Below are 27,067 nucleotides of genomic sequence, written 5' to 3' on the forward strand. Positions count from 1 at the left end.
ATAATGCATACTGACATGACTTCAAAACAAACTCTTTTTCCTATAGTTCGAACTATTAAGTACCTTATTTTTTTTCTTAATTGCAAGAAAGCCTGTGCAGGCTTTTTTTACAAGCAGACAAAATTTGTGTCTCGTGAAATGGCATCAGATCAGAAGGAGGTGGCACTCAGGTAACAGTGCTCTGCAGCTGCCCCCAGGGCCATAACACCATTGCGCATCGCTACCACCCACTGCACTTCCATTCTGGGCATGGAGGGCAGAAGATTTTGGAGGAATGCAATTTTCAGAGCCCTTTCTATCCAAAAGCTAGATAAAGCACCTCTCAAAATCATCACTCAAATGTGGCATACGTTTTCCCGTGAATTTTCAGTAGAGCTCTTTCCAATGATTTCCAAAATAAGTTAGATTTTGCATAGTACCTTTTTGGTATGTAGCATTGCCTTCTCGGTCTTACAGCCAAGCTTCCTTTTAAAGGCATATGCATGAGATTATGCAATCGTAGTATTCCGGATACCCAGAGCAATTAAAATAAATCAGAGTAGGTATAATGAAGATGAGCCAAAGCATCTGTTTCTCAAGAGGATTTGAAAAAAAAAAAAAAAAGATCTCATCCCCAGAGGCCTGGATCCACCACAGTTAGACCTCGGGGATGCTTGTACTTCAACAACGCATGCAGGGCTCACTTGAGCAGAGAAGGGAGGAGCTGGAGGTGAGGTAAAGACTGTGGTATGGCAGATAGCTGCGCTCTTTGGAAGCCATGGTTGAATAATCAAGCGTGTTATCCGCGGGGCTGCTGGGCACTGGGCAAAGCAAAGATGTCCTGGAAGTAACAGATGTGAGCCCAGGGTATCCCTCACCTGGTTGGGCTGTGGTCTCCCTGCCCAGCTCCCCAAGCACTGGCGGCCATCCATCCTCTTTGGAGTGACAGTTCATTAAAACCAAAGGCAGAAGACATGCCGTGCTGGCTGAGGCATGCTGAGTGGAAGGAGGTCAGTCACGTATTGAGATCGATGTAGGTCTGGCACACTGAGAGCCACAACTTGCTTGGGCTACCGTGGGCAAACACAGGCTGGCATTCTCTGGACAGTATTTACAACAGCAGCTCCCCCATGTGAGGACGTGTGTGTGTATAGGCTGTTCTAACTGAAAGCAGCCGAGGTAAATGATCTGACAGGAGATGGATGTGGGATGTGTGTGCATGACCCGTGCAGCATTATAAAGCACAGCACATCTGAAGCCCTCGCACACAAGATTCCTTTCCGAGCTTTACGATTAAAAAATAACCAGTTGGGTTGCACGGAGGACCATTTCCACTGGAGAGATGCTGCTCAGGATAAAGGCAGCTTTGCAGGCGGATGGACTGGTGCCTTGCTGCAGGACCACAGTGAGGAGGGGCAACCGGGATGGGCAACGAGGTGTCCAGCCATGGGGCTCTGAGGCCCAGCTCTGCCTCCATTACGGGCAGAAGGCTGCCACAAGCCAGGGTCCATCAGACCTGAGAGAGTGCTCTGTCACCACGCTTCTCAGGCTGCAAGCAGAGTGATGGCATTGTGGTGACGCAGCCCGCTTGTGTGTGTGTGCATTACACATGTGTAATGTCATTAGGGTGATAACATGGCTGTTTCTGTTAGCTCGGTGGTATTAATAAGGTACAACAGAGTTATTTGACACCGTTTGCAGTCCCACATGCATTTTCATATTGCCTTCAGATGTAATTCAGGGACTTGATTCGTATGAGTTACGGCTCTGATGTCACTTGTATTCTTGCTGTAATAGGTCCCTCCGGAGCCAAATTCATCAGACTCAATTAACAACATCTGAGAGGTGCATCTCGGCCAGCAGCCGGGCATGCACTGCCCCAGCCACCCCAGCCCTGCTCTGTGCAGAGCTGGCCCTGAGCAGCCCCCACTGCCCACGGAGCCCACAGCCGCTGCAGAGCCCAGCAGGGAGAGCCCCAAGTGGCAAACACCGAGCTGGAATACAGCAAATGCTGCTGCCTGCCCTGGCCCCTGTGCATGCAAACATGAGGTTTGAGACTGGATCACAGTTGGGTTCCGTTCCAAGTATGAAAACGGGTTTAGAAGACTTTAGTTCAAATTGCTTCACGTCTCCCAACATTCTTAGCCACAAGTATTTTTAATTGTAAGGCACGAAAACGAAGTTATTTAATGAACTGATGCTTTAAATGCTTTGGGGTTCGGCTTTGTTGATTAGGAGCAGTCTTATTTTGGTTTTTATGTATTCATTTCCAGCCTCCGCTCTGTCTGATCCCGATCCCGTTTTCTCTGTAACCCATGATGTGCTGCCATGGGTGCAGCATTACGGCTGCTCACTGACCCTGCACACCGGGTGCCTTCTTCCCTCTCCCCACTGAAAACAGCCCTCATGAGGAGCTTCAGCACAAGGTATGTTCCAAGGGGAGCACAGAAACATGACGGCATTTTGCACGTTTCTTTTGGCGGGAGAAAAGTTACAAAATATGCATATGAAGTTACCCAGCACCCGCAGGACAAAATCCAACTTTTGATTATATGCGGAATTTCAACTTCTGCTATAAACAAGGGGAGGATTTAGTTTATTTCGGCTCGGGGAGGGGCGAAACTCGCGTAGAGCCGATGGCAGAGCGGTGAGGGAGGCGGTGCCGCCCCGCAGTGTGCGACCGCCTCGGTAGCACCGCAACGTGCCGGCGCGTGGCTGTCAGCCGCGGTCTGGGGCAGGAGCGGAGGGATTGGGGTGCGAGATGGAAACTGCCGCTTGCGTGCGTGCTGTGGGAAGGAGCGGCCCTACCCCCAGAGACAGCGCAAATGAACAAATAGAAGCCCGCGCGTGCCCACCGCATCGGCGCCCCGCGGGTCCCGCACCGCACACCCGTGTGGCCCCGCGGTGCCGCCCCGCCCCGCACTTGTTGCTGCCCCGCGCGGTGCTGACGTCACCGCTGCCGTCATTACGGGGCACTGGATTATTTATTTATTTACCCATTCATTTATTCACCCCATTTATTTATTTATTTATTTATTTGTGTATTGCTCCCCCCCCCCCTCCTCCCGTCCCCTCGGCTTTTCGCAGCGTTGAGGCCGGGGCGGCCCCGAATCCCCCGCGATGTTCCCCGATTTTTGCCGCGTCCCCTCCCGGCGCGGGAGCATCACCGCGCGGGTGTTTATATAACCGCCCCCCGCCGCCGCCCTCCCGGGACCCCGCGCATCCCGCACCGGGGGCCGGGGGGATGCTGGGTGGTGGGAGAGGGAGCGCACAGCCCGGTCCCGCACCCCGCGCCCGGAGCGGGCCGCCCCGCCGGGCCGAGCAGCGCCCCTCGCGCCGCAGGAAATGGGCTTTATATTAGACATATACGCGCAGGTCCTGTCAGATCCGCAGCGCTCCCGGCCGTCCTTTCGGTCCCCCAAAAATCGGGGGACGCCGCCGTCGCCCCTCTCTCCGCGCAGCCGCCCCTCCGCCGCCCCCCCGCGCCTCGCCGCCGCCCCCCCGCATTTTTGCCGGCGCGGAGCCGGGCGGCGGGGGCCGGGCGGCGCGGAGCGGCGGCGCCGGCGGGGCGCGGCGGGGCGGCGGAGGGGCGGCGGGGCGGGGGGGCGCGCGGCGGGGGGGCGGCGCGGGGCGCGCGGCGGGGCGGGGGGTGGCGGCGGCGGCGGGGCGGCGCGGGGGCGGCGGCGACGGGGGGCGGCGGGCGGCGGGGCCGGCTTCGCCCTGCCAGGACCTGCCGGGCTCCATTCACGCCAACAAGTTTGGGAGAATGTTGAGTTCAATCGCGCCGGAGCCGCGATGGAGCGCAGCGCACTGCAGGTACCGCGCGGCCCCGCCGCCGCCGCCGCCGCGCAGCCCCGCGCGGCCCCGCCCCGCCCCCGCCCCGCGCTCACCGCCGCCGCTGCCGCCGCGGAGGCTCCGCGCCGCTGCGCGCCCCCCGCCCGCCCGCGCCCCCCGCGCCCGCCCCCGCGCGCCCCCCCCCCCCGCGCGGCTCTGCGCGGCGCGGAGCCGGCGCTGATGCCGCCGCCGTGTTGTTGTTCCCCGCAGTGGGTCGGCGCCCCGTGCGGCTCGCACGGCCCCTACGTCTTCTACCGGGCGTTCCGCTTCCAGCGCCGCGGCGGCGGCCGGGCGCGGGTCCTCTCCCTCGGCGACTTCTTCTTCGTGCGGTGCCGCGCGGAGGAGCCCGCCTGCATCGCGGAGCTGCAGCTGCTCTGGGAGGAGCGCACCAGCCGGCAACTTCTCTCCAGCGCCAAACTTTACTTTCTCCCCGAGGACACCCCGCAGGGCCGGACCAGTGACCACGGCGAGGTGGGAACCGCGGCGCCGGCCCCGGCCCACCTGCGTGCGGGGCTGCGTGCGGGGCGGCGGGACGGGACGGGACGGGACGGGGGGCGGTGGCGGGCGGGGGGCGCGGTGCCCGGGGCTGCGCGCGTGCGGGAGGTGGGGGGGGCGCGCGGCTGTCACGCACCGCGCGGTATTAGCGCCCCGGGATGGGTCCCTGCGGCGCGGTGCGGGAGCGCCCGGCGCGCGGCTGTGCGCGTTGGTACGTGCGAACGCCGCCGGTGCCGCGCGGCGCATGCCGCCGGGCTCGGGCAGGGTGGCACCCGCGCCGCTCAGCCCCGTGCGGACGGTTTCCCACTCGGAGCGCGGCACCGGGAGGACCCGCGTCCCGCGATCTCGGTGCCGCGCCGGACGCGGAGAGGGCAGAAACTTTGCGCGGCGCTGTCCCGGCTCCGCGCCCTCGTCCTCGAGCAGAGCGCTGCGGCGGGGCCGGGCCGGGCCTGGAGGGGGCAACCGAGCGCCCCGCGAGCCGCCGCGCGCCCCGCGTCCGTGCGTACAGGGACGGCCGCTGCCCGCCGTGTGACAGCCCCGAGCGGGCCGGGCCGGCGGAGGATGCGGGCTGGGGTGGGGGGGGGGGGGGGGAATGTGCGCTGCCGTGGGGTTACGAGGAGGCGCGGGGCGGCTGCTGCTCGGGAGCGTCCGATGGCACCGCTCGCCGGAGCCCATCGGCGATGCGTGGACGTAGAGGCCGATTTCGTTGCAACGGATTTAAGCATAGTCCCCGGCGCCGCCGGCACCGGGCACGGCCCCGGCGCAAGGGTCGAACGAGATGCGTAGCCGCGGTGGCACCGCGATGCCTGTCCCACCGCGGAGTCACCTGCGGAGGGATCAGCTGCCGCGGTGGGAACTTCGCCCCTGCTTTAAGGCCCGAGGATGCTCGGGGTCGGGGTCCCGCCCGGGTCCCAAAAGTGCGGGTATGGGGTTGCATCCCCGGTCCACAGCCCCCTGCCCCGCGGGCAGAGTGGGGCCGCAGAGGGATGGATCCCGGCAGAAGGGCTTCCAGGGCTAAGCGCCCGTCACGTTTTATGTTGTCGTGTGGCAAAGCTGTTGGCATTCATTAGGCAGGGCTGAAAATACGTATTGAAGCCGGCTCTCATCAAATCCAGGGCGGCGTTGGCTGCGAGGCGCAGTTCCTAAAAAGCCCCAGCCGGCGCTGGCCCGGTGCATTCGGTGCCATGTGACGCTCTGCGTCGCCCCGCACCGTCACTGCCGCTGCCCCCGCCCCGCTGGGCCGCCCGCGGGAGCCCGCCCGGCGCCCATTCATCAGGGCCCGAGTTTACTACGAGCTCGTGTTGGTCTCAGCTGCGCTCCCAAACCGGGCTCTGATGCAATGCTTTTCGCCTTGCGAATAATCCTTACTCATGCAAGTAATTTACATGAGCAAGCATTGCTCATGCGGAGGAGAGGAGAGAGCTGGTTTCCTGTAATTATTTCCCTTGCAATATTTTGCATTTTCAGACTAATTGGGGAAAAAAAACAGAAGTCACTCCATGCATGCATGCCATCTAGAACTGCTGGAGAGATTCTCCCAGGGAGCAGAGGTGCTGCAGGTTCATCCTCGGCCCCCCCCCCCGTGGTGAGGGGCTCAGCAGGATGGCATGGGTGGGAGCTGCCCGGTCCCAGCGTGTGCACCACGCTTGTCCCCATCAGCACGGCGGTGATGGCATGGCTCAGACATGGCTCACGGCCATTAAAGGGTGCCCTGAAAATCATGCTCATAGCGTCAGCCCCTGCTGTACACTCACTTGGATTAATTCAGCTTTGAAAAATCAAGCACACCGTCTTAGCGGTGCTGGAGAAATGGTATTTGTCATAGAATGCTGCAGGTTTGGTAACTGCACATCCACTGTGCATATTTTTACCTCACCACCAGCAGTGTATGCTGGCAGGGAAAGAGGGCAGCAGTGTCAGGGAGGAGCACATGTTGCTCGCCATTAGCCACAGTTTCTGGGTGCGATGGGCCGCTCGAGGCAGAGCCCTCCCAGCACGTTTCTGTGTTCCTCCCTTCATTTCCCAGTTTGGGCTGTGGAAACTCTGCTCCCTGAAGTGGCTGTTCCCAGTCTGATCTGTGGCACTGAACATTAAACTCTTGTCTTCAGAGAGTAATGGGCCTCACATGGTACACCCTCAAGCGTGCTGAGATAGTGTGCAGGCTGGAAAATAAAAATGTTCTAATTGTGTCTTTTAAATAAGCATAGGAGTGAATTAATTAGACTATATTTTGTCTTTAGTTGCTTAGTTACACAATAGTATTCCTAAGCACAAGTAAGATAAATCGGCTCTTTTTGTGCCGCTTGTCCCTTAATCATAATTACTGTATTGCTCAGGAGAGCCACACGTACATACATTCTGCATTTTTAATAATATTGCAGCAATATGCGTACAATATAGAAGTACCCTCTGATTCACGCGCCCTACGCCTCTGTGCAGGAAGAAGTTCTGCTGTTATGGGAGCAATATTTGCATCAGTTGCTCAGAGATGCAGTTCTGGGAAATACATAATTGAAATATTCTTGCAGTGCTTGTTCTGGCCCTTTCATTCGCATTCAAAATAACAATGCCTTAAGTCTCAGAACAGTCATCCACTCTTGATTTAAGAGCTTTTTGCTTTGTGTGTGTGTGCGTGTGTGTGTGTGTGGGTTCACGCTCAGATTTAACCCTGCCGAGGCAGGATGCGTGCGTGATGCGTGGCGTCACACCAAGTTGAGCTTTTTATTTGTAGCTGAAAAGAAGTCAGGAGGTCAGATGAACATCGGCATTTGATGGCATTAATCCAGTGACCTTAGTGCTTGGCAGGCGTCCATGTTTCTACGTGAAGGTGCCAGGGTTATGCAGATAATAAAATAGTTTGTTTTCATTTACTAGATATTCTAATCTTCATTTGCAAAGTGCAGCCTGAGTTTCAGGGGCTGAGGAGTGCTCCTGGGGGCTGAAACTTTGATTTCTTTCAGATTTGTTGAACGTTAGCTGCTAATGATGGGCAGATTGATACAGATATGGAACAATGGAAGATTCTGGCAAGAAACCCACTAGACATGCTCAGTGGATGTATGTGAAAATTGGCTCCATTGTTCTGCTGCATGAAAAGCAAGTAAATTATTTACAGATATTTGCTAATTAAAGCACATATTGTTTTACCAGTACAATAGAACACAATACAACAAAAGACAAAAGAATAAGCTTGCATAATTTAAACCTGCTAATGCTATGTACTCCCTGTTAAGAAAAATATAATTATGTAATCTACAAGGAAAGCTCTTCGTACTGTAACTGTAGTAGGCAAAATTAGGAATGAATTGCTTGTCAACTTGCCTGAACTGAAACAACTCTTCGAGGTCCGCGAGCTATCTGATGGGAAAACATTTTGACTGAAGCCTATTCTCTCTTTGGTCAGGACTTCTATCTGCAGTGACAGATATAAATTCAATTTGAACCTCTGCTCAGGAGCAGCGGGAGGGCAGAAAAAGAAATAAGAGGAGGAAGCAGGCAGTAGAAATGACAGGTCTGGCTGCTCGCAGCCATTGCCCTGAGGAGTCCGTCACCACCTGGTTCCTGGACCAGGTGGACCAGAACCCCACTGCACATCCCACTGCGGTGCAGCGTGCCCTGCCCCAGGACTCTCTGCATGTCTCACTTTGGAAATACTGAGCTACACAGACACAGAGGGGATTGCAGCTTGTGGGGCTTCAGCTTGGCCCTCTGTTTTGATCTGTTCTGTTTGGTCTTGGGCAAAACTAGCGGGTGGGACCCAACATTCATCATCAGAGGGATCTTCAGGCAGCCTCGTAGGGCTGCGCACAGTCTGGGGAAACAGTGCAGGAGGCTGAAGAAATACCTGTCACCTGTGTTTAATGAGATCATTACAGCCCTTTAAAGTAATTAGCAAAAGATTAACAGACAAGAGGTTCTGCTTTGGTCTCTTCCAAATTCTCCTATGTGCCAGATGGATTCCTGGATCACGCACATCTCCCTTTTCTGGCTCTCCCTGGGGTCTGTGGGTGCAAAGTGCTTGCTGGTCACTGTGGCTCCCTGCACGCCAGCACCTCCAGAGCTACTAGCCCAGCATCTGGCAGGACGCTTCCATCTAGCCTAGGCATGGGGATACATTACTACCCGAGGCACTCAGACCAGGGAAAAGGGAAAGGAAAGTTTAACCTGCCCAGGCCACACATGGGATCTTCTCATGCACCTTTCTGTGACTCAGTGATCCCATCTGCGGAATAGGAGTAATCATTTGTGCCTGGCAGAAAGCACAGTGCCAGGACTCTGGGGCAGGCAGTGGTGTTGTGCGAGTTACGTAAAGGATGTTTTCACCTACATTGTGGAAAACTTAAAAACAAACAAAAAAAAAACCCTGAAATAATAGGGGGCCATTATGTCCCAATGAAATACGCAGTTCTATTATCTGCAGTGAATGCAGCCTGCAAGAGTCACACTGTATTTTTTTTGCTCCTGTGGATGAATGTGTTTTCATCAGCAATGTACTGGGTTGTAAAATATGCATCCCCAGCTATCTGCTGTGCTAAAGGTTTCTGTAAAAAGGCTGAAGATGTTTTCCAAAGCAAATCATACTGATCAGATAAATGACATGCGGTGTCTCCTGTAATTATTGGCAAGAGTTTTTACAGTGCGTCTCCCCTTTCTCTCCAGGCCGCATATTTGATGTTAGGAGACAGCCAAGCAGGTGTTCGGATCGCTCTTGCCCTCCAGAATTCCTTAAATGACCTCTGGAAGCGCTGGAGTGAAAACAGTCTCAGCACGTCAAAATTTTGAGATATCTCAGTTGCCGTAATTCTTTTAAGGCTGCTTTGGCGTCTCTAAAATACAAATCTTGCCTCATTATTGGAAGTGAGTGAGAAGTTGTGATGTAGCATATGCGGGTGTGGGGTCGAGATGTGCAACCCCCCTGCAGTGCCCTGTGACTCCCTGCCTTGTAAGAGTTAATATTTCTTCTAAAAAATAATTATCCGCTTTAAGCTCTTCTAACTACCTGACCTCTTTCATTGAATGTAAGTATTCCAGCCATCTGCTGAGTCAGGCAATACAGCGGTCTGTGCTTGCAGGAGCCGTGATGGTTGCTTAGACAACAGTGACATAATATTTAAGCATAACGGCTCTCAAGAAGATACTGTCCCTTTCTCCCTGTATTTCTTTTCTGAAAATGCTGATCTGATTGCGTTGTTCAGGAACAAGGGAAGGATAAGGAGGGTTTGCATTAGCACCTTTTCTTAACCATCACTCCATTTTCCACTTGAGAAGTGGAAGTATTCTGCTTTGCTCGGGAGCCCTATAAGATATGCTGCAATGGCAGGCTCACTAGATGCTTACTTTTATGGAAACAGAGGGAAAAGTGCCTATTTCTGTAGTCAGTATTTATTTCGTGATTAAACAACTATGTGGCCAGGAATGAGGTTCCCACTGGGCACCAGTGTCTGTCAGGGGCACCCAAGATAAGTCCCACTCCTGAGTAGAGCTGGAATCACCACTCGCCATTTCCCCTAGTAAACCTCATTTTGGTGTAGCAGGAAAAAAGTGCAATTAAAGACTTTTCAGGCAATGGAGACCTCACAAACATATAACTTCAGAGCACAGCTAATACACGAGTTGATTTTTGTTTATATATGTATATGCAGTGGATGCGACATGGGTGGTTTTTCATGTTTACACAGAGATATAATTATGAATGACATGAAGGCTATACAGCAGATTTCTTTAATCTTCTAAAGGTTTGTTAGTCATGTGTCACTGCGTACCTGGTTTTTATTTATTTAACATCTGTATGCCTTTGTCATCTCATTGAAAGGGCTCCTCTAGACTGGCTGCAGAGGTGAGTGTGTGGCTGTTGGTGAGTCGGATGGTGAGGGAGGGACACGTCTGGTGAGCTGCGTGCCATTCCCTGTTCAGATCTGAGCACAGTGCTTGGGAGGGCTGCTTAGGGGACGTGGAAGTGTAGCAAGACGTGTAGACACAGCAAGGGGTTGCAGCAGTGAGTGACCTCTGTTGTGGCTGGTAATCTCTTGTGTTAGCAAAGCACCTGTGGAAAACGGCCTGCCCTGGAGCTGCCTGGGCCTCACACAAGTAGGAGGACCAGGCAGTGGCTTCAGCATCAGGAGCAGCTCAGTGTTAGGGGTTCTGATGTGGGCAGGCACAGGCAGGCCCTGCTGGCCAGCAGCCTGGGGCACAGGCCGCCATTATGGCCGCCTGAGGCCTGGCCACAGGACCTGAGGCCGGAGGCCAGCCACTCTTCCCAGGTATCCCTGCCCATTTGGGGCCCTAGGGATGGAGCTGCCACAGACAGGGCCCTGCCATCCTTGTGGATGTGGCTGTGTCAAGGTGGTGCGGCAGCCTGTCCTCCAGCCTTGTTGTGAGCCCTTCATGCTGTGCGCAGGCACTCAGTGCCATTTTGTGAAGGGCGACCACCCCGGCACCCTTCAGCATTGGACTTCTTTTCTCTCCTTTTTATTTGCCTCCCTTGTACACATCATGTGCATGTGTGTGAAGGTTGTATTATCAAAAACAAGTTTGTTCATTGATGATGTAATAGTGATTGTACTTTTCTTTTGGTTAATAAATTGTCTGCTCAGCTTACTTTGTATGCCAGCCAGTATTAGTCATAACAGTTCTTGGAAAGGATATGAAGAAACTAGTAATTGAAATCATAATCATTCGATCATGAGAGCTATTTGGAAAATAATATTTTAACCAAAAACATGTCTGATCTCCAAGTCAGGTTCTTATTAAAAGTGCTGCTATATGCCTCTGGTGTTGAGCGTTCAACATGGTGCGGTGGCTGTACGCAGCGTCCTGAAGGAGGGCTTATCCACAGGCTGCCTGGACCGTCTGCAGGCAGGCTAAGATAGATACATGTGTATGTTTTTCATCCTGACATTTACTAGTCACCATGTAATAGCTATAAAATACACAGCAACTAAGCTTTTTTTTTTTTCTTAATTTCAAGGGAATGGTGTAATGAAATTGGGTGAAACCATCCATTGAAATTGTACTTTGTAGTACACAACGCTTGTTTACAAAGTATTGACGTCTGTCATAAACAGAGATTTAAAACATCACCGCTATTGCTTGTTGTTCAGGGGAAGCTCTTATACTGTGCAGTGATAAAAGGGAAAGATTTTATTACAAGCTTGCTTAGCATGCCTTTCGTTTCTCACCAAATACATGTTATTGCAGTAAATGTAATGAAGGCGCCTGCTTATGAAGGAATTTGGTATTATATGAGAGAGTGGAATATCAAGTCTGCTTTTTTAAGAGATCCTTCATGTTTTGTTTTGTGTTGTGTCTAATTTATCACAATAGAGCTTTTTTTGTTCTTTTTTTTATTATTTTTTTTTTATTTTTCTATTGAACAGTATTTTATTTCCTGAGGAATTTGTTCAGTGGGGAAAAAAAAAACGTACACACAAAGAGAATCAATCGTGCTTTTCTCTTTGTTTAATAACTGAAAGAATTCCTCTCCCCTTTGCAAATACTTCTGTTTATTTGGGGGAAAATTGGATTCTGGTTTATTTATTTCAAGAACCTGTAACCTTACTTAGCAGTAGAAATGTACAGAGTGCAAGGTGTGGTGGGCAGCCAGCTCTCATTACAACATAAATTATTTCTGCTATTTTAACTACAAAAATCTGGAGTGTATCTTCCTGGATATTTATGTATGTATGTTTGTTTATTTTTTGAGGCTTTCTGGAGCCCGTGCTTACTACAGTCAGCTTAAAACATTCTGCTTATTCATCGCAACTGAGAGGAGTTGATTGTTTTCTGGAAGGATAAAATTCAGCAATTAGAGCTGTTTAATTCAAGTATATGTTCTGGAGGCTAAACTAGGTTTAAGTGCTTTTCTTAGAATGTATGTTTAAGAAGGGAAAAAAATTACAGTTCTCTTCTGATCTTGAAAAGGGTTTTTAGAAACATGAGAATGTGCAAGTTTCTTTTGGTGGGAAGCACATAACATTTATGTAGTATTTCTTTTGGGATTACATCACAGTTTTATTTAATTTTTAGGACAAAAGTTAAATTCAGTATTTGTGTGTAAGCCAAGGGAAAATGTACCATAAACACAGGAATTTTCTGGTGAGTCAGAGTTCCAAGAATCTGAGATTTACTTAGTCCATTTATTTCAGGACTAGCTATAACCATTAGTCATCCAGCCATGAATTTTTACATTTGCAGCTAATTGCACCTAAAAAACAAACTTTCCCTCAAGGCTTTCAGTTATGCAGAATGTGCTTTGGCAACCTGTATTTCACATGCCTTTTAGGATCATTGCCCTGGTCTTAGAAATTCTCTTTACATTGTATTTGCTTTGCATAAACAACTAATATTTCCTACTAGGTGGTAGGAGGAATAATGAAGTACGAGATATTCTGCATCACAGGAAAATCAATCTGCCAACGACAGGACAGACTTTTCCAACAGCCTGTTGGGGGTGGTTGGCGTTAAGAGTTTATCAGCCACTGTGGAGCCTTGCATGACATGTATTCTTATTTGACTGCTTCTTGCAGGATGAAGTTATTGCTGTTTCAGAGAAAGTCACTGTGAAGCTTGAAGACTTGGCAAAATGGGCCCAGTCCGATTTCTCCAAGTGGAAGTGTGGTTTCCGGGCTGAGCCGGTGAAGCCGATGGATGTGGGAAAGAATGGGCAGAAGGAGGCCTTGATGAGATACAGACAATCCACACTCAATAGCGGCTTGAACTTCAAAGACATCCTGAAGGAGAAGGCTGACCTTGGTAAGTGTCCCTTGCTTTCTGCCCTGGGGAGGGCCTCTGTTTGACTTGCTTCAGTGGCAGATGAAGTCTGCCTAACTGTTGCCAGTTCCCAAGGTACGTCTGCACTTTGGGCAGAGGTGTGGTGGTGAGGTGTCCCAGCTGGATGGGTAGGAGTGGTGGTGAGCTCACTGCAGGCTTGCTCACTCTGCATCTTGGCTTCCTGGAGATGAGCATGATGTAACTCTGTGTTACCTGTCTGCTATATAGAAATATAGCTTAACTGTAAGGCTCAAATCCTGAAGATGGAAGCACAATAAATCGTCAAGGGTTTTCCCTGGGGCTGTGCAGGCCTTGGGATCAGATGAAAATTGTGCACAATGGGAAAAAGAATGTGCCACATCTTCTCTAGGCCTCCTCCCCATGGAAGGGAAGACTGAAGGCCTTTCAGTTTTTGTCTCACCTTTTTGGAAGCTCAAGGTCTCACCTAATTCTAGTGCTTATCCTGTCTCTGTAGGATCAGCTTTGGTAAGGAAATGTCCACTATTTCCTTGGAGACTATGCTGTAACCTGGTGTGTTTTCTTTTGAACCTGGTGTGTTTTGTTGTAATCTTCAATGTTACTGTACAGCTTAGGCCTCCAGTGAGTGCCCTTCTGTTCTCTGGATGTAGTTTGCACTTGGCAGACATGTTTTCTTTTTCTGGCTGTTGCTATGGAGAGAGGTGCTACCTCTGATACTTTGGATGGTTGCAAACAGGATTGCGGCTCTGGGCCTGCTTTTGTATCTCTGTGATGAATCAGACCTTTGAAATTGTGTTGGGGATCCAGGGTCCAAAGGAGTTAGGTTTCCTGTTGGTAAACGTTCCTTTTTGTGGTGTTAGTACTTTAGATGCGTAATAGCTATCATCTCAGGAACGTTTTTCTGCTGCACCAAACTTTTAACAAATGTTCCAAGTTTAAAGACAAATTCAGGATGTAATGAGTTGGAAGGTAAGAAATTAAAAATTAAGGCTGTTGCATGTGAGGAAATGCTTTTGAAACCACGTGAATAGGAGATAAGAGGCCAGATTCAGTGTCTTAATAGAATGACTGTGTTGGCACCAAAGCCAAGTTACACTGTGCTGTAGATTTGTCTTGGAGGATTTATCTTCTGCATCTTGTTTTTCTGATCTTACCAAACGGTGAAGTGATTTTGTCAATCTCACATTCACCATTAGATGTGTAGGTTGGAAGATTAAAGTACAACTGGAAGATGATCTTATTTTTCATTACTTCTCCAGCAAAAAAAAAAACAAAAACAACAACAAGCAAACAAACAAAAGACCTATGCAGTTCTTTCTCTTTTCCTTGGCTTTTGTGTGTGGTTTCTTCTAGTTTATGATTACATGCAGTGGTTTTCTCTGCTATTGCCCTGGCATCTGCTTTACACACTGCACTTATTTGTGTTTGTTTGTTGTGTTAAAAGAAATTTAATGTTTCTCAGACAGAACTGTTGTGGGTTAATGTTTTCTTGGTTTTGTCTTTAACAATCAAGAAGACCCTTGTGGTAAGTTGCGAAATTGCTGTTATCTACCCTAGGAGCCAAAGAAAATTATCTTTAAGCCTAAAGCTTATAGTTGCATGTTAAGCCTTTGAAAGTAGGGGTTATACTTTAAATGCTTATGGAATCTAAAGTATATGCTGTAATTTTGTTAACCTACGTTATGATGTTGCTTATTTTTGGTCAGTGGCTCTGGCTTTATTGTTAGGCCTTTTTTTAAATTATTTTTTAAAGTAGAAAAGGGTATTTTGGCTAATGTTTGACTGTGATCACTGTTTTCTTCATCACAACTGGGTGATAGGAGTAGTGAAGCCAAGGGTTCAGTAGGACTTGTAGTGTCAGGCATGTTGATAGATAACTGATCTAGCCTGTGAAATGCAATCCAAGAAACTTCTTAATCTAATAATAAGGTTATTTTTAACTGCTGGTGAAGCTCAAGAATTTAAGGATATTTTTCTTCCAAGATCTGAGAAAAACTCAGAAAAGTGATCTTCGCTGTGAGGCAGCCCTGTGTCCTGAAAGCTGCCTGTGAGCTCTGGTGTTGCCCCACCAGTGAAGAACATTTACTTCTCATTTGGTGTGGTCAGCAGGTTTAATTCTGCGCTCTGAGAACTGCCATCTCTCCAGCTCTGGGTAAAGGCAATAACATAATGCTCAGCGTCCAGGGCATGGGGATTTCAGCTGCCTGTGCTGTATGTTCTCTGCTGTCAAAATGGCAGTTTTACTGCCTATTAGGGCATGTGCCCGCAGACCTTTTCCAATACTGAACATCTTGCCAGTGTAGTAGCAATGCTCAGCTGCAGTGATCAAAGCTTTACTAGCAGTAACTTATGCATGAGGTCTCCCGCACAATGCAGTGGGGTAGCTGTTGTCTGAATGTACTGCTCTGAACTGTGAGTGTGGTGGGCTGTTGTGTGAAGGTCCCTCAGCTGTGAGCATCAGCACAGTCGCCTTAGCAAAGTCAGTCAGCCCAAGTGGAGTGGTCACCTCCTGCGTGTCAATGGCTTCCCACTCCCACAGTTCTGTTCCCCTTCTGGTCAGACTCTCCGTGCTGTGCCCATTCAGACGTTTTGCAGAGAGGTTCTTCACGATGCTGCAATGGGGCAGCATTGTATGGAAGGTCTGAAAGCAACAGATCCGTTCTTGCACTAATCTGGCAGGCCATACACAAAGCTGCTGGTGACACCGTGTTTAACCCTGGCTGTAGACAAGGAAGCTGCTGAACCAGGTGTTGAAAAGGCATAGATAAACAAAGTGATCTTCTGGATCCCCTTTTTTTCCTATAAAATAGCATGTTTCCATTACAGAAAAATCCTATAAAATTAAGTTGATTCTGAAAGTTTTCTTACTAGATGTTTTTGGACCAAGCTGTAGAGGGTAATAGGAAATTATATCCCTATTAAAGTCTTTAAAAAAAACTTTACACAAGAAACAAAATCAGTTTCATGTAGTACCAAGAAGTGGTGAAGGGTGAAATAACCTGTATGAAATGAAAACATGACTGATACGGAACCAAGGGAGTGGCACTGTGAGAAGGTACTTAATTAAACACATTACTGGGGAGCAGGGCAGCTTTACACAATAGCCAGGCAAAGTGGAACCTTGGTATACGAGCAGCTTCTACATTGTATGGTATGCTGTGTGGCACTTGATTAGACAAAAATCAGTTGACAGCTGGTTAATCCATAACCCAGAGAAGCTGTGCACCTATAACTCAGAGTTGACCCTAATTCAAATTATGTAGCTCTGTCTCAATTTCTTCTCTTATTTTTTACTTTCCCTCTTTCCTAGTCTGTTTTTCCCTCGTCTCTTTTTTTCTTCTCTTTTTTTTTCTCTTTTCCTTCCTTCTTTTTTCTCCTTTTTTTTTTTTTTTTTCCCCAGTAGTGTTTTTCTCTATAAAATGCCATTGTTTTATCACTAGTGAATTATGCAGAACTTTTCCTTAGGACTTAGGAGATAGTGAGTTAAATACAGCAGATCTGTAACGGCTTTTTTTGTGAGCTTCAACATTTCAACCTGAGAAATTATTTTTAAGAATTATTTCTGCATTTTGAGCTATTTATGTTATACATTCTGTCCCTCTCTACAAATATGTCAATATTGAATGCTAGCAGTTTATGTCTTAAGTCTATTCATAGCTTTCTGAATATTTCTTTCAAATGTTGGGAAAAATAAAGAAAAACAATGCAGCATATAAAAATAGAGTTGCTCAGGAATGTATTATTCATAATGAACATGAGAACCTGTTTTTCCAGAAGAATTGGTCTGATTAAATCATTCACTACTAAGGTTGCTAGTTATTTATTTTTGTCTTCAGAATCATTTAGGGGATTTTTCTTTGTAATAAATGGACTTGTATATCCATATTTGGTAAACCAGTGGGAAGTAACCAAGTGAGGGATTATTTCATTTTACAAAATTTTTAGCAACTAAGCAATGTAAACACTATCAGTTAAATATGGCAAAGTTGCATATTTGTATTCCTTGGGCTATAGTTTGACAAAAATTCAAATTATTTTATATAACACTGCTTCTTACAGACTTCCTTTAAGTGAAGTATGAAAGCTGCAGTGTAAGCTTTATTGGCCTATAAATATGTCATTATAGTTGGACTACATTTATATGCTTTGGATTGTTGTTTAAGCCAAGAAAATATGTCTATACAGGTTGACTTTTCATTGAAACCCTTTGAGGCATACAACAGAATGTATTTTAGGCCAAGGTTATTAAAACAGCATTTTCATTTTTGCTGCAGACTCATTGTCAATTATGCTGCCACAAACTGTCTGTGGATAGGCAGTTATGAATGGTTTCGTCTCTAAATGTGTCTTTAGAAAAAGAAATAAAAGATAGAGGAGTCAGAGCTGAAATTGAGAGTAGAGACGGAGGGCAAATGGCTGGGTTTAGTGCTGGCGGGCCCCGCCGCCTTGGGCTGGGCTGCGGTGGCTGTGCGGGATGGGGAGGTGGGAGCTGCACGCCCCCAGCTGTGTCACTGTGAGCCAGCATTGGGCATTCCTGTGGGGCATGAGTCTGTCCTGACACAGCGCTGGGTTTGGTCCTCATGCTCCTGTCACCTCTCTTTATTTGTCTATTTGACAATACTGGCTTTATCGTGCCAGTATGGATGATGACTGGCACCCTGTGGGCTATCCTATTCCTGTACTGACGGCATTAGTGATGGGGATGAGCAAGTACTGGTGCTTACTAAGGGGGTTTTGTGCAGTCTTCGTGTGTTAGTTTGGGTCCAGTGAGGGAGAACCAAAGGGAACAGCGCGTGACCCTCTGAATTCACTTACCATTGTAATTGGGACGTCTTCTCCAGATGAAGACTGTCAGGACATAATATAGGCAATCCATAGTATTATTGGTACTGACAATCTGCAGTAAAGCTGCATTCAGACACTCTTGGAGATTTCCTTGTTCATTGTCAGGTGCTGCTGAATTCAGGCTTGCCTGACTTAACTGGATCCAATAATTTCTGACCGGCTGATGATTGACCATTCGAAGTACAGCTGTTTTGGGTCGTGCCTCCAACTCTCTTTCCTGCTTCGTTTGTCTGCTCTTTTTGCTCTTCTTTTTGCCTTCTTGCCCCTGTTGTCCTGGCTGAATCCCATTTGATTTTGATCAAGCTCCTGTAAGTGTCCCATTATCCCATTTTCCCCTCTCTGCCTTTGCATGCTCTATGTTGGCTTTTGTCTCCAGGGTCACACTGACCTCTCTTATTCATTTTCACCAGCCCAACTGATAGAGCTCTTTTGCTGCAGATGAGGCAATTACTTGGCTTGGTGTCGTGCTCCATGCAGCCTGGGTGGAAGAAGATGGCTCCTGGGGAAGGGACCATGCCTAGCACATGCCAGCAGTGCTGCTGCAAATCAAGAGCACCTGCAGGCTATGGGCAGTGCTAGGAGTGCTTGGCAGGGGGGTGCTGGGTGGGGCCCTTCCTCTGCTCATATGCCTCCCTTTGCTTTAGTTGCCATTTACCTTCAGTGTTTAGCATTAGGAATAACCTGTGGTGCTGAGCAAACAGGCAACTTTGGCCTTGCACAAAGAGGGTGAGATAAATGTTTATTTTTTACTTCTTAACCAGTTGGATGAGGATAACTGATAGGCTGCTGACTGCCTTCTGAATGCTGGCAGGTGCTGCTGTTGGGAGGCCAAGTGTACTCCTAAGAGTCCCATGATAAGAGCTCACTTTCATTTTGGGTGGCCCTGTAGCACCTTTGGGCCCCCCTCCCCACGTGCTCCCTGTCTCCCCAGCCCCTGCTGCCCTCGGAGGGGTTGGCAGGGTCCCTGGGGCCTTTCTGAGCTTTCTGGTCCTCCTGTGGCTGCACGAGAGATGATTTAAGTGCTCTTCATTCCTCCCTCCTCTGGGGGCAGCCTGTTTCATTACAGAAGTGTATGAGGGTATTGTGAACGCTTCAATACATGGTGCTGGCTATGGAAGCTTTTCTTTTGCCACTGACTTGTGTTGAACCTCACCCACTTGTGGCTCTTGAAAGGAATTCTAGCATCATGTATTTCAAATTCCCAAGTGTGCTTTATCAATGAGATAAAATTTGAATTTCATTTCAGATCTTGACCTGACTTTGAGCTCCTATGAAAGGGGGCTGGGAGCAGCTGGGAGTGGAGGGGGTGGGTGTTTTGGTCTTTGAAATGCATAAGTCTTGCCGAGAAAAAGCAGAATCCCATGTAACTTTTTTCTGTGTAGCCCCTAAATGGCAGCTCACCCCACGATTCCCGCAGCAGGAGCAGGCTGACACAGTTATCAGGCTGTGCTGATAGCGGCTGTCACTGTGTCAGTGTTTTCAGTGATGTTCTGGAATGACGGGGCACTTTGTCAGTGTTGTGGAGCACAGCCACCTGCAACTGCACTTTGGTTTGGAAGTGGAATGGAAGAAATTGCTGCTGTGGGACAGCAGTGGGGGAAGAGTTAAATTTCGGTGCGTTGCAAAGCTGGAGGAATTGCCCCACATTCTGCTGAGGCTGAAGATGCAGCAGTTTGCCCCAATAATAAGGGCTTGGTGCAGCTTCTCCATGGAACAGCAGAGGCCTACACAACTGCAGAATAAGTAGATAAAAAAAGGCCATTCACAGGCAGTGTAAAGGCAGCCATTGTGGGACAGTATCCCTTTAAAAATGTTTGACAGCTTTTTTTTATTTTTGTCTGTTTTTAGCACCGAGATTGACCTTGCCAGGCTGTGTAATAACCCACATGTGTCTGCTCTCCAGGATTTTTTCCCTTCTAGTCACTTTTGGATCTTGCATTTAATTCTTACTGACCATGAGGTTTTGTTCCAGTAACTGGAAACGTGTGCCTCTCGGTGCAGCGCAGCCGTGTTTGCATCTGACTATATCTCAGAGTCTGCCTTCTTTTATTCTTTTTTTTTTTTCCCACTTTTCATTTTGGAGGGTGCTGTTTTCCTCCCTAGCCTTCTCTCTGACTTCCGTCCCTGCCCATATTGTTTCTGGATCCCAGAGGGCCCCAGTTTGGGACTTGCATTGTTTGAGTCCCTGCATGTGCCGTGCCCAGTGCCACGGAGGGAGGTGATTGGCACTCTCCTCCTGGTGCCATGTCTGCTGGCTGGACTGCTGGTTCGATGCCTACAGTGTGCTTTGATATGGTCATGTGCATCGGAGGACATCCTCTTCTTCCCTCCTGGCTCTTCTCTTAGGCTGTAATTCCGCTGTGCCATAGCCAGGGAAGTGAAGCCTCACGTTTGTCTTGATTTGTGCACCCCATTCATTGAGGGAAGCTGTCCTTACCCCACCCTGAAGTGCTTCCCTTGCTGCCCACGCTGCCGTGCTGAGATGCTCTGGCCCTTCCATGGGTGCTGCTACACCCAGCAGTGCTGGAAGGCCATCCCGTGCTGGGAGAGAGAGGACAGCCAGACTCCATTCAACTCCTTTTTATGTAGGGGAAGAGGGCAGCTGCGGCATCCTTGCTCTGTTTAAACCCAGTTTGAAGACTCTTAAGTGTCAATACTGTGACTGCATAGTGCTTGTGGTTAAGTTGGTTCCTGCTTGCCTTTGCTGGCATGGCAGTGCATGTGGGTGAGGCCACTGATAGCTGAGGGTTCCTGGGCAGGAAGGGGTTAAGCCCAGTATGTGTGTTAACAGGAGTGCACTTTGTGGGCACGGGAGGCAGAGAAAGCTGGTGTTTAGAAAACGTGTAACTGGGTAGGTTTTACATGGGAAAGCATTGCGGCATCACCTTTGTTTACTTCGTTCAGTACAATCTGTACCATGTGAAATAAGTTCCTCCTTAATTTTATTGCTAATCGTAATTTGCTTGTAAAAACGAATCATCGGCGCTGTAAACCTTGAGCTTGGGTCTTTCTTTCTCTGTTACATTGTGAAGGACAAATACTTAACACTATAAAGAAGCTTCTGTTAGTGATAGATAATGCGTATTATTTTAGCAGGAGTATATTTTAGCAGCCTGTGAAAAATCAAGGTGAATTTTTCCATATGCACACTGCTGCATAATTGATAGATGTGGAAGCTGAATTTCAAAATAAGCTTCTAGCAGAGCACACATTTGATTTTCCTAAACATTTAAATATATGTATCACACCCTCATTTTAAGATGCTGGTTAATGACTTTATGAGCATGTTGGCAGCCAGAGCATTACATGTGGTTTGAGAAATGTGTCTGGATATGCTCGGTAAGCAGTATTGTTCTGACAGTGTACTAAAGGCCATCTTCAATTTGACTGTGCTCCACTTTGTTATGCTGTGAGAGAAGAAGATAATTCAGCAGAGCATTGTGCTGTCGGCTGGAGACGCCACTCTTCAGAATACAAATATTACTAAGGATAAATGAATCATTAAAAGAACAGTGGCGTAAAATATCTGATGAATGAACTCCAGGAGCCTCCGCTGAAATAAATTTAACATTCACGGACAGTACCATAATATGTGAAATAATAGCGTCAGTTCTACATTCAGTTGCCAAAAACATTTATGGACCTGGAATAATTTTGAATTACAGGGCTATAAATACATGGAGGGGATTTGGTGATATCATAATAAGCCATGAGAAAGATACTAGTCTGGTTTCTAATGTTACCAGAATCTTGAGGTGTATTTACAGCCTTGTTCATACTGCTGCAGTATTAGGGAGCGATCCTTCTCTCACAGCACGTTTGCCCTTCCCATTAGTGCCAGGAGGAGTTACACACGTGTGCCATGAGTGGAATGGATCCCTCTGTGTTGTACAATTCAAGGATCCTATAACAGATTGGAAATTAAAAAAAAAAAAGAAGTGGGAAACATTCCCTCTTGTCCTCCTCCAGGTCCCTCACGTCCCATTTTGATCCCGTGAATGAGACTGGTGAAGGGAAATAGGTAAAGTACGACAAGGTAGCCAATGTGTTTCCAAACTTTAGACACAGCTGCATCATTTTTCCGCTTTTTATTACTGAGAAATGAAACAACCGAAGCCCAGATGTTCCGGTCCCAGGCTTTTTTCAAATGTGGGCTCATATATTTTGAAAGTATGTTGTAAATGCCCAGGAAGGCTGGGACTGTCAGCCCGTCTGTGGAAAAGAGGCTTCGCTGTTCTGATGCCAGATCTGGGGCTGATAAGAGCAGTTAATTAGGAACTGGGGCCAAGAGCATGTTCAGCTTTCAGCATGTCCTGTGTCGCCTGTTTGTAATGAAGCCTGGTGTCCCCTGCCTTCCTGAGCCGGGGCGGTGACAGGGCCTCCACAGGTACTTAGTGTCTGCTCACACATCCCGATATTAGATGGGCTGCAGCCCTGTTCCACAGGACCCTTCCCCTCCCTGTGCCTTCCTCCAGCCAGCTGTGTTGTGCTGCTAGCCTCAGCCTTCTGGTAAGTCATCAGCAAAATATGCACGTTCAACGTAGGGCAAAGCAAGTCTGCTCAGTAATTCCACATTCCTTAGTGTTGCAGGAGGTCTCTCTACTGACCAGGCTATGGTTTCTGCTCATCCTTCTTGGAGACTGATGCTTCTGGCCTTACATCTAGACCTTCCTTGGTGCGTTCCTAGCGCTGTGGTGCACCTTGCAGTGGGCAGGGACTCAGCTGATGTCCCTCAGCACAGTTCCTGCTCTGCATTCTGTGTCTTGCTGTGCTAATCCCCCTGACAGCCGCAGATGGGTCAAGACCTGGCGATGCAGCCTGGGCTTTCCACTCTTGCCAGCTGGTGAAGCAAAGCAAAGATAATTACAGGACCAAAAACATGACAACAGTGTGGTGGTCATCAGCAGGATGGAGTCCTTGTCAGCCTCGAAGGTGATGTGTAGGCTGTGGCATGTGTCAACAGTAGGTCCTCACCCAGCTTCTCACTGAGCCTGTATGCATTTCCAGCACCCCCGGTTCATTGCCTTGTCCGTCCTTCTTGGACTCAAGTGTGTTCTTGCTGTGGCAGGGTCACGGGATTATTGATTATTTGGGTTTCAGTTAATTACTGATGACTTCAACTTGTTATTCTTAGCAGTATCTGGTGAGCTCTCTTGGCAAACCCAGTAGACAGTGTGTAATGCTGTCTTTATGCATGTTTTTCTCTTCAATTACTTTAAAACCACAGTTTCCACTTTTTTTTCACACAGAGTATTTCCAGATTAAAAGCTTTATGGGATGAAAATTAAATGATAAGGTGCTATAAAAGTCTACATCAAGAATCTCAAATGTTTCGGCTCCATTTTTTAATTTTCTTACTCCCTAAGTGACCCAATGTATGTCAATATACACTTCCACTTTGGTTGCACAGAGAAAATAGCTGAAAAAGTCCTTGTGTGCTTGTGTACGTAATCCCTTGTTCAGAAACTTGCAAAAGTGGCCCCATAAGTTCTGTGGTGTAGTGTAAAAAAAAAAAAAACCGAAGCAAAACGCAACCAAATAATTTTGGCAGTTGAAATGGAGAAACTAAAAATAATTTAATCTGCAGTGTGAACATAGTTTCGTATTTATACTAGCATCTGGCCTCAGGAATTGAATACTCCATTCTTTAAATAGCTTCACTCTGGCTCTTGAATGCTTTGTGACTAGAACATTACCCTACAGTCATACACCTTGTTTACATATTTCTGTTAAAAGGCAAAAGAACTTACAGTACTTCAGTACAGCAGTACGAGCTCCCCCCTCCTCCCTCGCCCTGGAAAAAGAAAGTTTTTTTTTTTTTTAAAAAAAAAAAAAAAGCAAAAATGAAAGAGTGGTCTGAAAATGCATTTATGCATTTTAAATTTAGTTCCCTCGCTTTGCTGCCGGGTACATATTTTACCATCATTTGTATCAGAAAGTGGAAGAAAATATTTCCAAAGAAAACGTGTGCCATTTCAAATGCCCAACAGTAGTCAAACAGAAATTTATGTACACTTTGTTTTTATGTTTGGTTTTAATCTGGCAAATGTCCTTGTCTTTAAAAATATTTTGCCTGGAGGCAGTGGATCTTTTTATTTTTACCCATGTGGTAGAAATAAAGAATGGGCTCCTACAACGGAAATATATTAAAATAACAAAATAAACAGGTAAACACTATAAATGGGTGGCTAATGATTAGCTTCTCACGGTCTATAGGGACAAAGTATCTTTTTATAGTTTTATGACCTGTGCCCAGCCTGACTTCAGGAGGAATTGTATTTTCAGAATTGTATATTTGAAACTTCAGCTAAGCTTTACAAATTTAGTAGATCCCTATTTAGCGTCTGTTGGTGAGCATAAGTCCAGCCTAATATTCCTGCTGCTATATTTTCATTCACGTGTCTTGAGGTGAACCTAGAAGCAGAAGAGAAAATATCCCGTTTTTAAACCTTATCCAGAATCCATTTGTATGAGTCACTAAAACAAAATCATAGTGGTTTGGCTAAAAAAGGCTTCATTTCTAAAGGGAGCGTTCATTAAAACACTGGCGCGTTTCCCACAGTGTTTCTCAAATTTGTTTTCTTTGTTGTCTCTGTGCTATTGCAAAACATGAAACATGGGGTCCTGTGCTATGTGCCAGGCAGGCTCCTGGTGGTGCAGTGGGCTGGGCTGCTCAAGCAGCAATGCTCAGCCCCTGGAGCCCTGCTGCCAACTGCCTCCCTGCCCACTGCCTGGTTGTGGAGGGAAGCCTTCCAGCTCAGGTGGAGAAGAGCTCTGGGCTGCCTGATGTAGTGGTTGGCGACCCTGCCCATGGCAGGGGGGTTGAGACCAGATGATTTTTGTGGTCCTTTTCAATCCAGGCCGTTCTATGATTCTATGATATGATTCTATCAAAAGTTGAAGGAGCGCTTCTTTTTCTAGGCATAATTATTCAGGGCTGTACCTTGGGCTTGGGCTTGCTGCTATGATGCTCAGTAGGAAAACTTACAGCAGTGTGAGTGGCAGGATGGTGTGTATCTTCATGAGTATTTTTGGGACAGAGAGAGTTGCTTTGTTTCTCCTACCCAGCTATTATATTCCTCAACAGGAATAGAGCTGCTGGGATCATCATCCCACTCGGTGTTGGGGCAGTCAGTGCCATTTTCTGCAGGTTTCAGGCTGGCTGGGGACACATGAGAAGCTTGGTGCTGAGGCAGTGCTCCATTGTGGTCTCCAACTGTGGCTCCGTAGGGGACAGGAAGAGGTGAGGCAGCATGGAGAGCCGGGGGGAGCACCGCCTGGGGCAGCATGGGGAAGGTTGTGTGCTCAGTTTTGCCTTAGTGTGTTTAGAACTGGGCCCTCTGGCTTGTGTACAGTGACTGAATGGCCCAGGATTTTGCCTTCGGTGATTTCAGATGCCATGCAGTTGCAAGGCATGCAACATGTAATTTATTGGGTAAAGCCTATTTAATATCTTAAAAGCATAGGGTAGGAGATCAGATGTGAATGTAACAGCCTTAAAATATATTCCCTGACAACATACTTAAGAACATTTGGGTCTAAATGAAACTTACAGGAAATGAGGCCAATTTCGTCCCCACTATTTTGAAGGCGGGGAGTGCAGGAGAAAAGGAGAGAGCGTGGACAAGAATTTGTGTGTTTGATAACAAGTCCAGCATTTTTGCACAAATGGAGTAGGAGCATTTTTCACCTGTTGTGGCAGAAATGGTAGTGTTGTGCCAATGGTAGTCATTGGCAGACTTTTAACTGATCACACATTCACGAATACGTATAAATGAATATGAAAAGTCTTTTCCTCATTTGTGACCAATCGTGCAGGGTGTTTGTATGCATCAGTATCTCATGGCTTCCTCTGTCAGCCTGGGGAAGCACAAGATGAAGAAAAGCTGCTACTCTGTTAGACCCTTCTGCCCCTCGTTGCCTTGCAAAGTCAGCCTAGAAGTTACAAGTGCTTTACCTGCTTTTTATCTGGAGAATGCTTGGTGAGTGTTGTCTCTAGAAGGAGGGTTCCTCAAGGAAATGGAAGAACAGTAGCTGCTAAGAGGGTATCTAATCAAGCTAATGACTAGCCATTGTCTTCCACTGCACAAGACTGTGACAACAGTATGTAGAAATTATATTGTTAGGGCTCCGAAAACGTTTTGAGTCCAAAAGCGTCATTCATAAATACTGGGTGCATGACAAATTTCTTACTTAAAATCATGGAGCACTTTTTTGGCAGAAGGTATTTTATGTTGGGAACGTGACAGAGATTTTGCAGAGTTTTCGCTGGGCAAGTAGAAGACTTGGAAAAAGATGTGGTTTAGTTTTATCTTATCTTAAACAGTGGTTTTGTTGCTTGTGCTTCATATGGTCATCGTATTTCCATTCTATTTCAAGCTGTCGGGACATGAAGTCTTGGGCACACGTTGTGCTGAGTGTCACAGGTAGGACAAGGCCAGAAAAAGAGTGCTTATGTACCTGTATCTGAGCTCATCTATACAGCTTGTTGCCAAAACTTGGTGGTGCTAAAACTTCACTCCGAATCTGTGTTTGAGATGACTTCAGGCCCTTTTAGATCAGTGTGCCTACCTACCTTTGGAAAGCATAGTTGGCATCAGAAAGAAGGTAATTGCCAGAATCCTTTCCAGGATGAAAAAGTTGAGATGACAGTCACTGCTAAGCCATTTGAACCTCAGCCATCCTGCCACAGTGTGTCTGTCCTGATGTGGCTTTAGGTGTTACTGGCTGAATGCTGTACCATTCCCATTGAGCTCGGAGACCTGCAGCAGCAAGGCTTGGCTCAGTGTCCTGTAGCAGGAGCCCACAAAGCAGCAAGGCAGAGCAGCTTCTCTGCAGTATCATAGCATGGACTTGGCTGCAAGGTCAGGCAGCAAGCCTGGAGAGTGTTTTTGCAATCACTGTGTAACTGACAGAGATAAAGCTTCTCTGTCCTATCAAGTGAAAAGGTGTGGCTTGGCAGTCGCAGTGAGGTCCCTATTGTGACACACGCTGCCTTCATTGAGTAAAGAACAATTATTTGCCCTTCTACTAATTGCAGCTTTTCCAGATTTTACTCTGGACACATCCATCCCAGGTTCTCGAAGTCCTCTGTTATTTCAGGCTTGAATTGCTGGTGTCCCCTGGCTGTCCTGGTACCAGCGCAGAAAAAGGCAGCACGTGAGCC

The 27,067-nt window shown here is 47.7% G+C and overlaps 1 protein-coding gene across 3 annotated transcripts in view; it reads left to right on the forward strand.

Annotated features, from left to right (window-relative positions):
- Window positions 1–3,693: 3,693 nt before the first annotated feature.
- Window positions 3,694–27,067, forward strand: part of ARID5B (AT-rich interaction domain 5B) — a 108,509-nt gene continuing 85,135 nt past the window's right edge. The window contains exons 1-3 of one of the 3 annotated variants that reach the window (XM_048946424.1): window positions 3,694–3,795; window positions 4,024–4,284; window positions 12,834–13,059. In XM_048946424.1, the coding sequence (XP_048802381.1) occupies window positions 3,775–3,795; window positions 4,024–4,284; window positions 12,834–13,059 (508 nt within the window). In that variant the 5' untranslated portion in view covers window positions 3,694–3,774. Of the gene's footprint in view, window positions 3,796–3,965; window positions 4,285–12,833; window positions 13,060–27,067 lie in introns of those variants that run through there. The other 2 variants (XM_048946425.1, XM_048946423.1) reach the window with 2 other exon arrangements.

Source organism: Lagopus muta, chromosome 5, assembly GCF_023343835.1.
Source record: "Lagopus muta isolate bLagMut1 chromosome 5, bLagMut1 primary, whole genome shotgun sequence".
NCBI lineage: Eukaryota > Metazoa > Chordata > Aves > Galliformes > Phasianidae > Lagopus > Lagopus muta.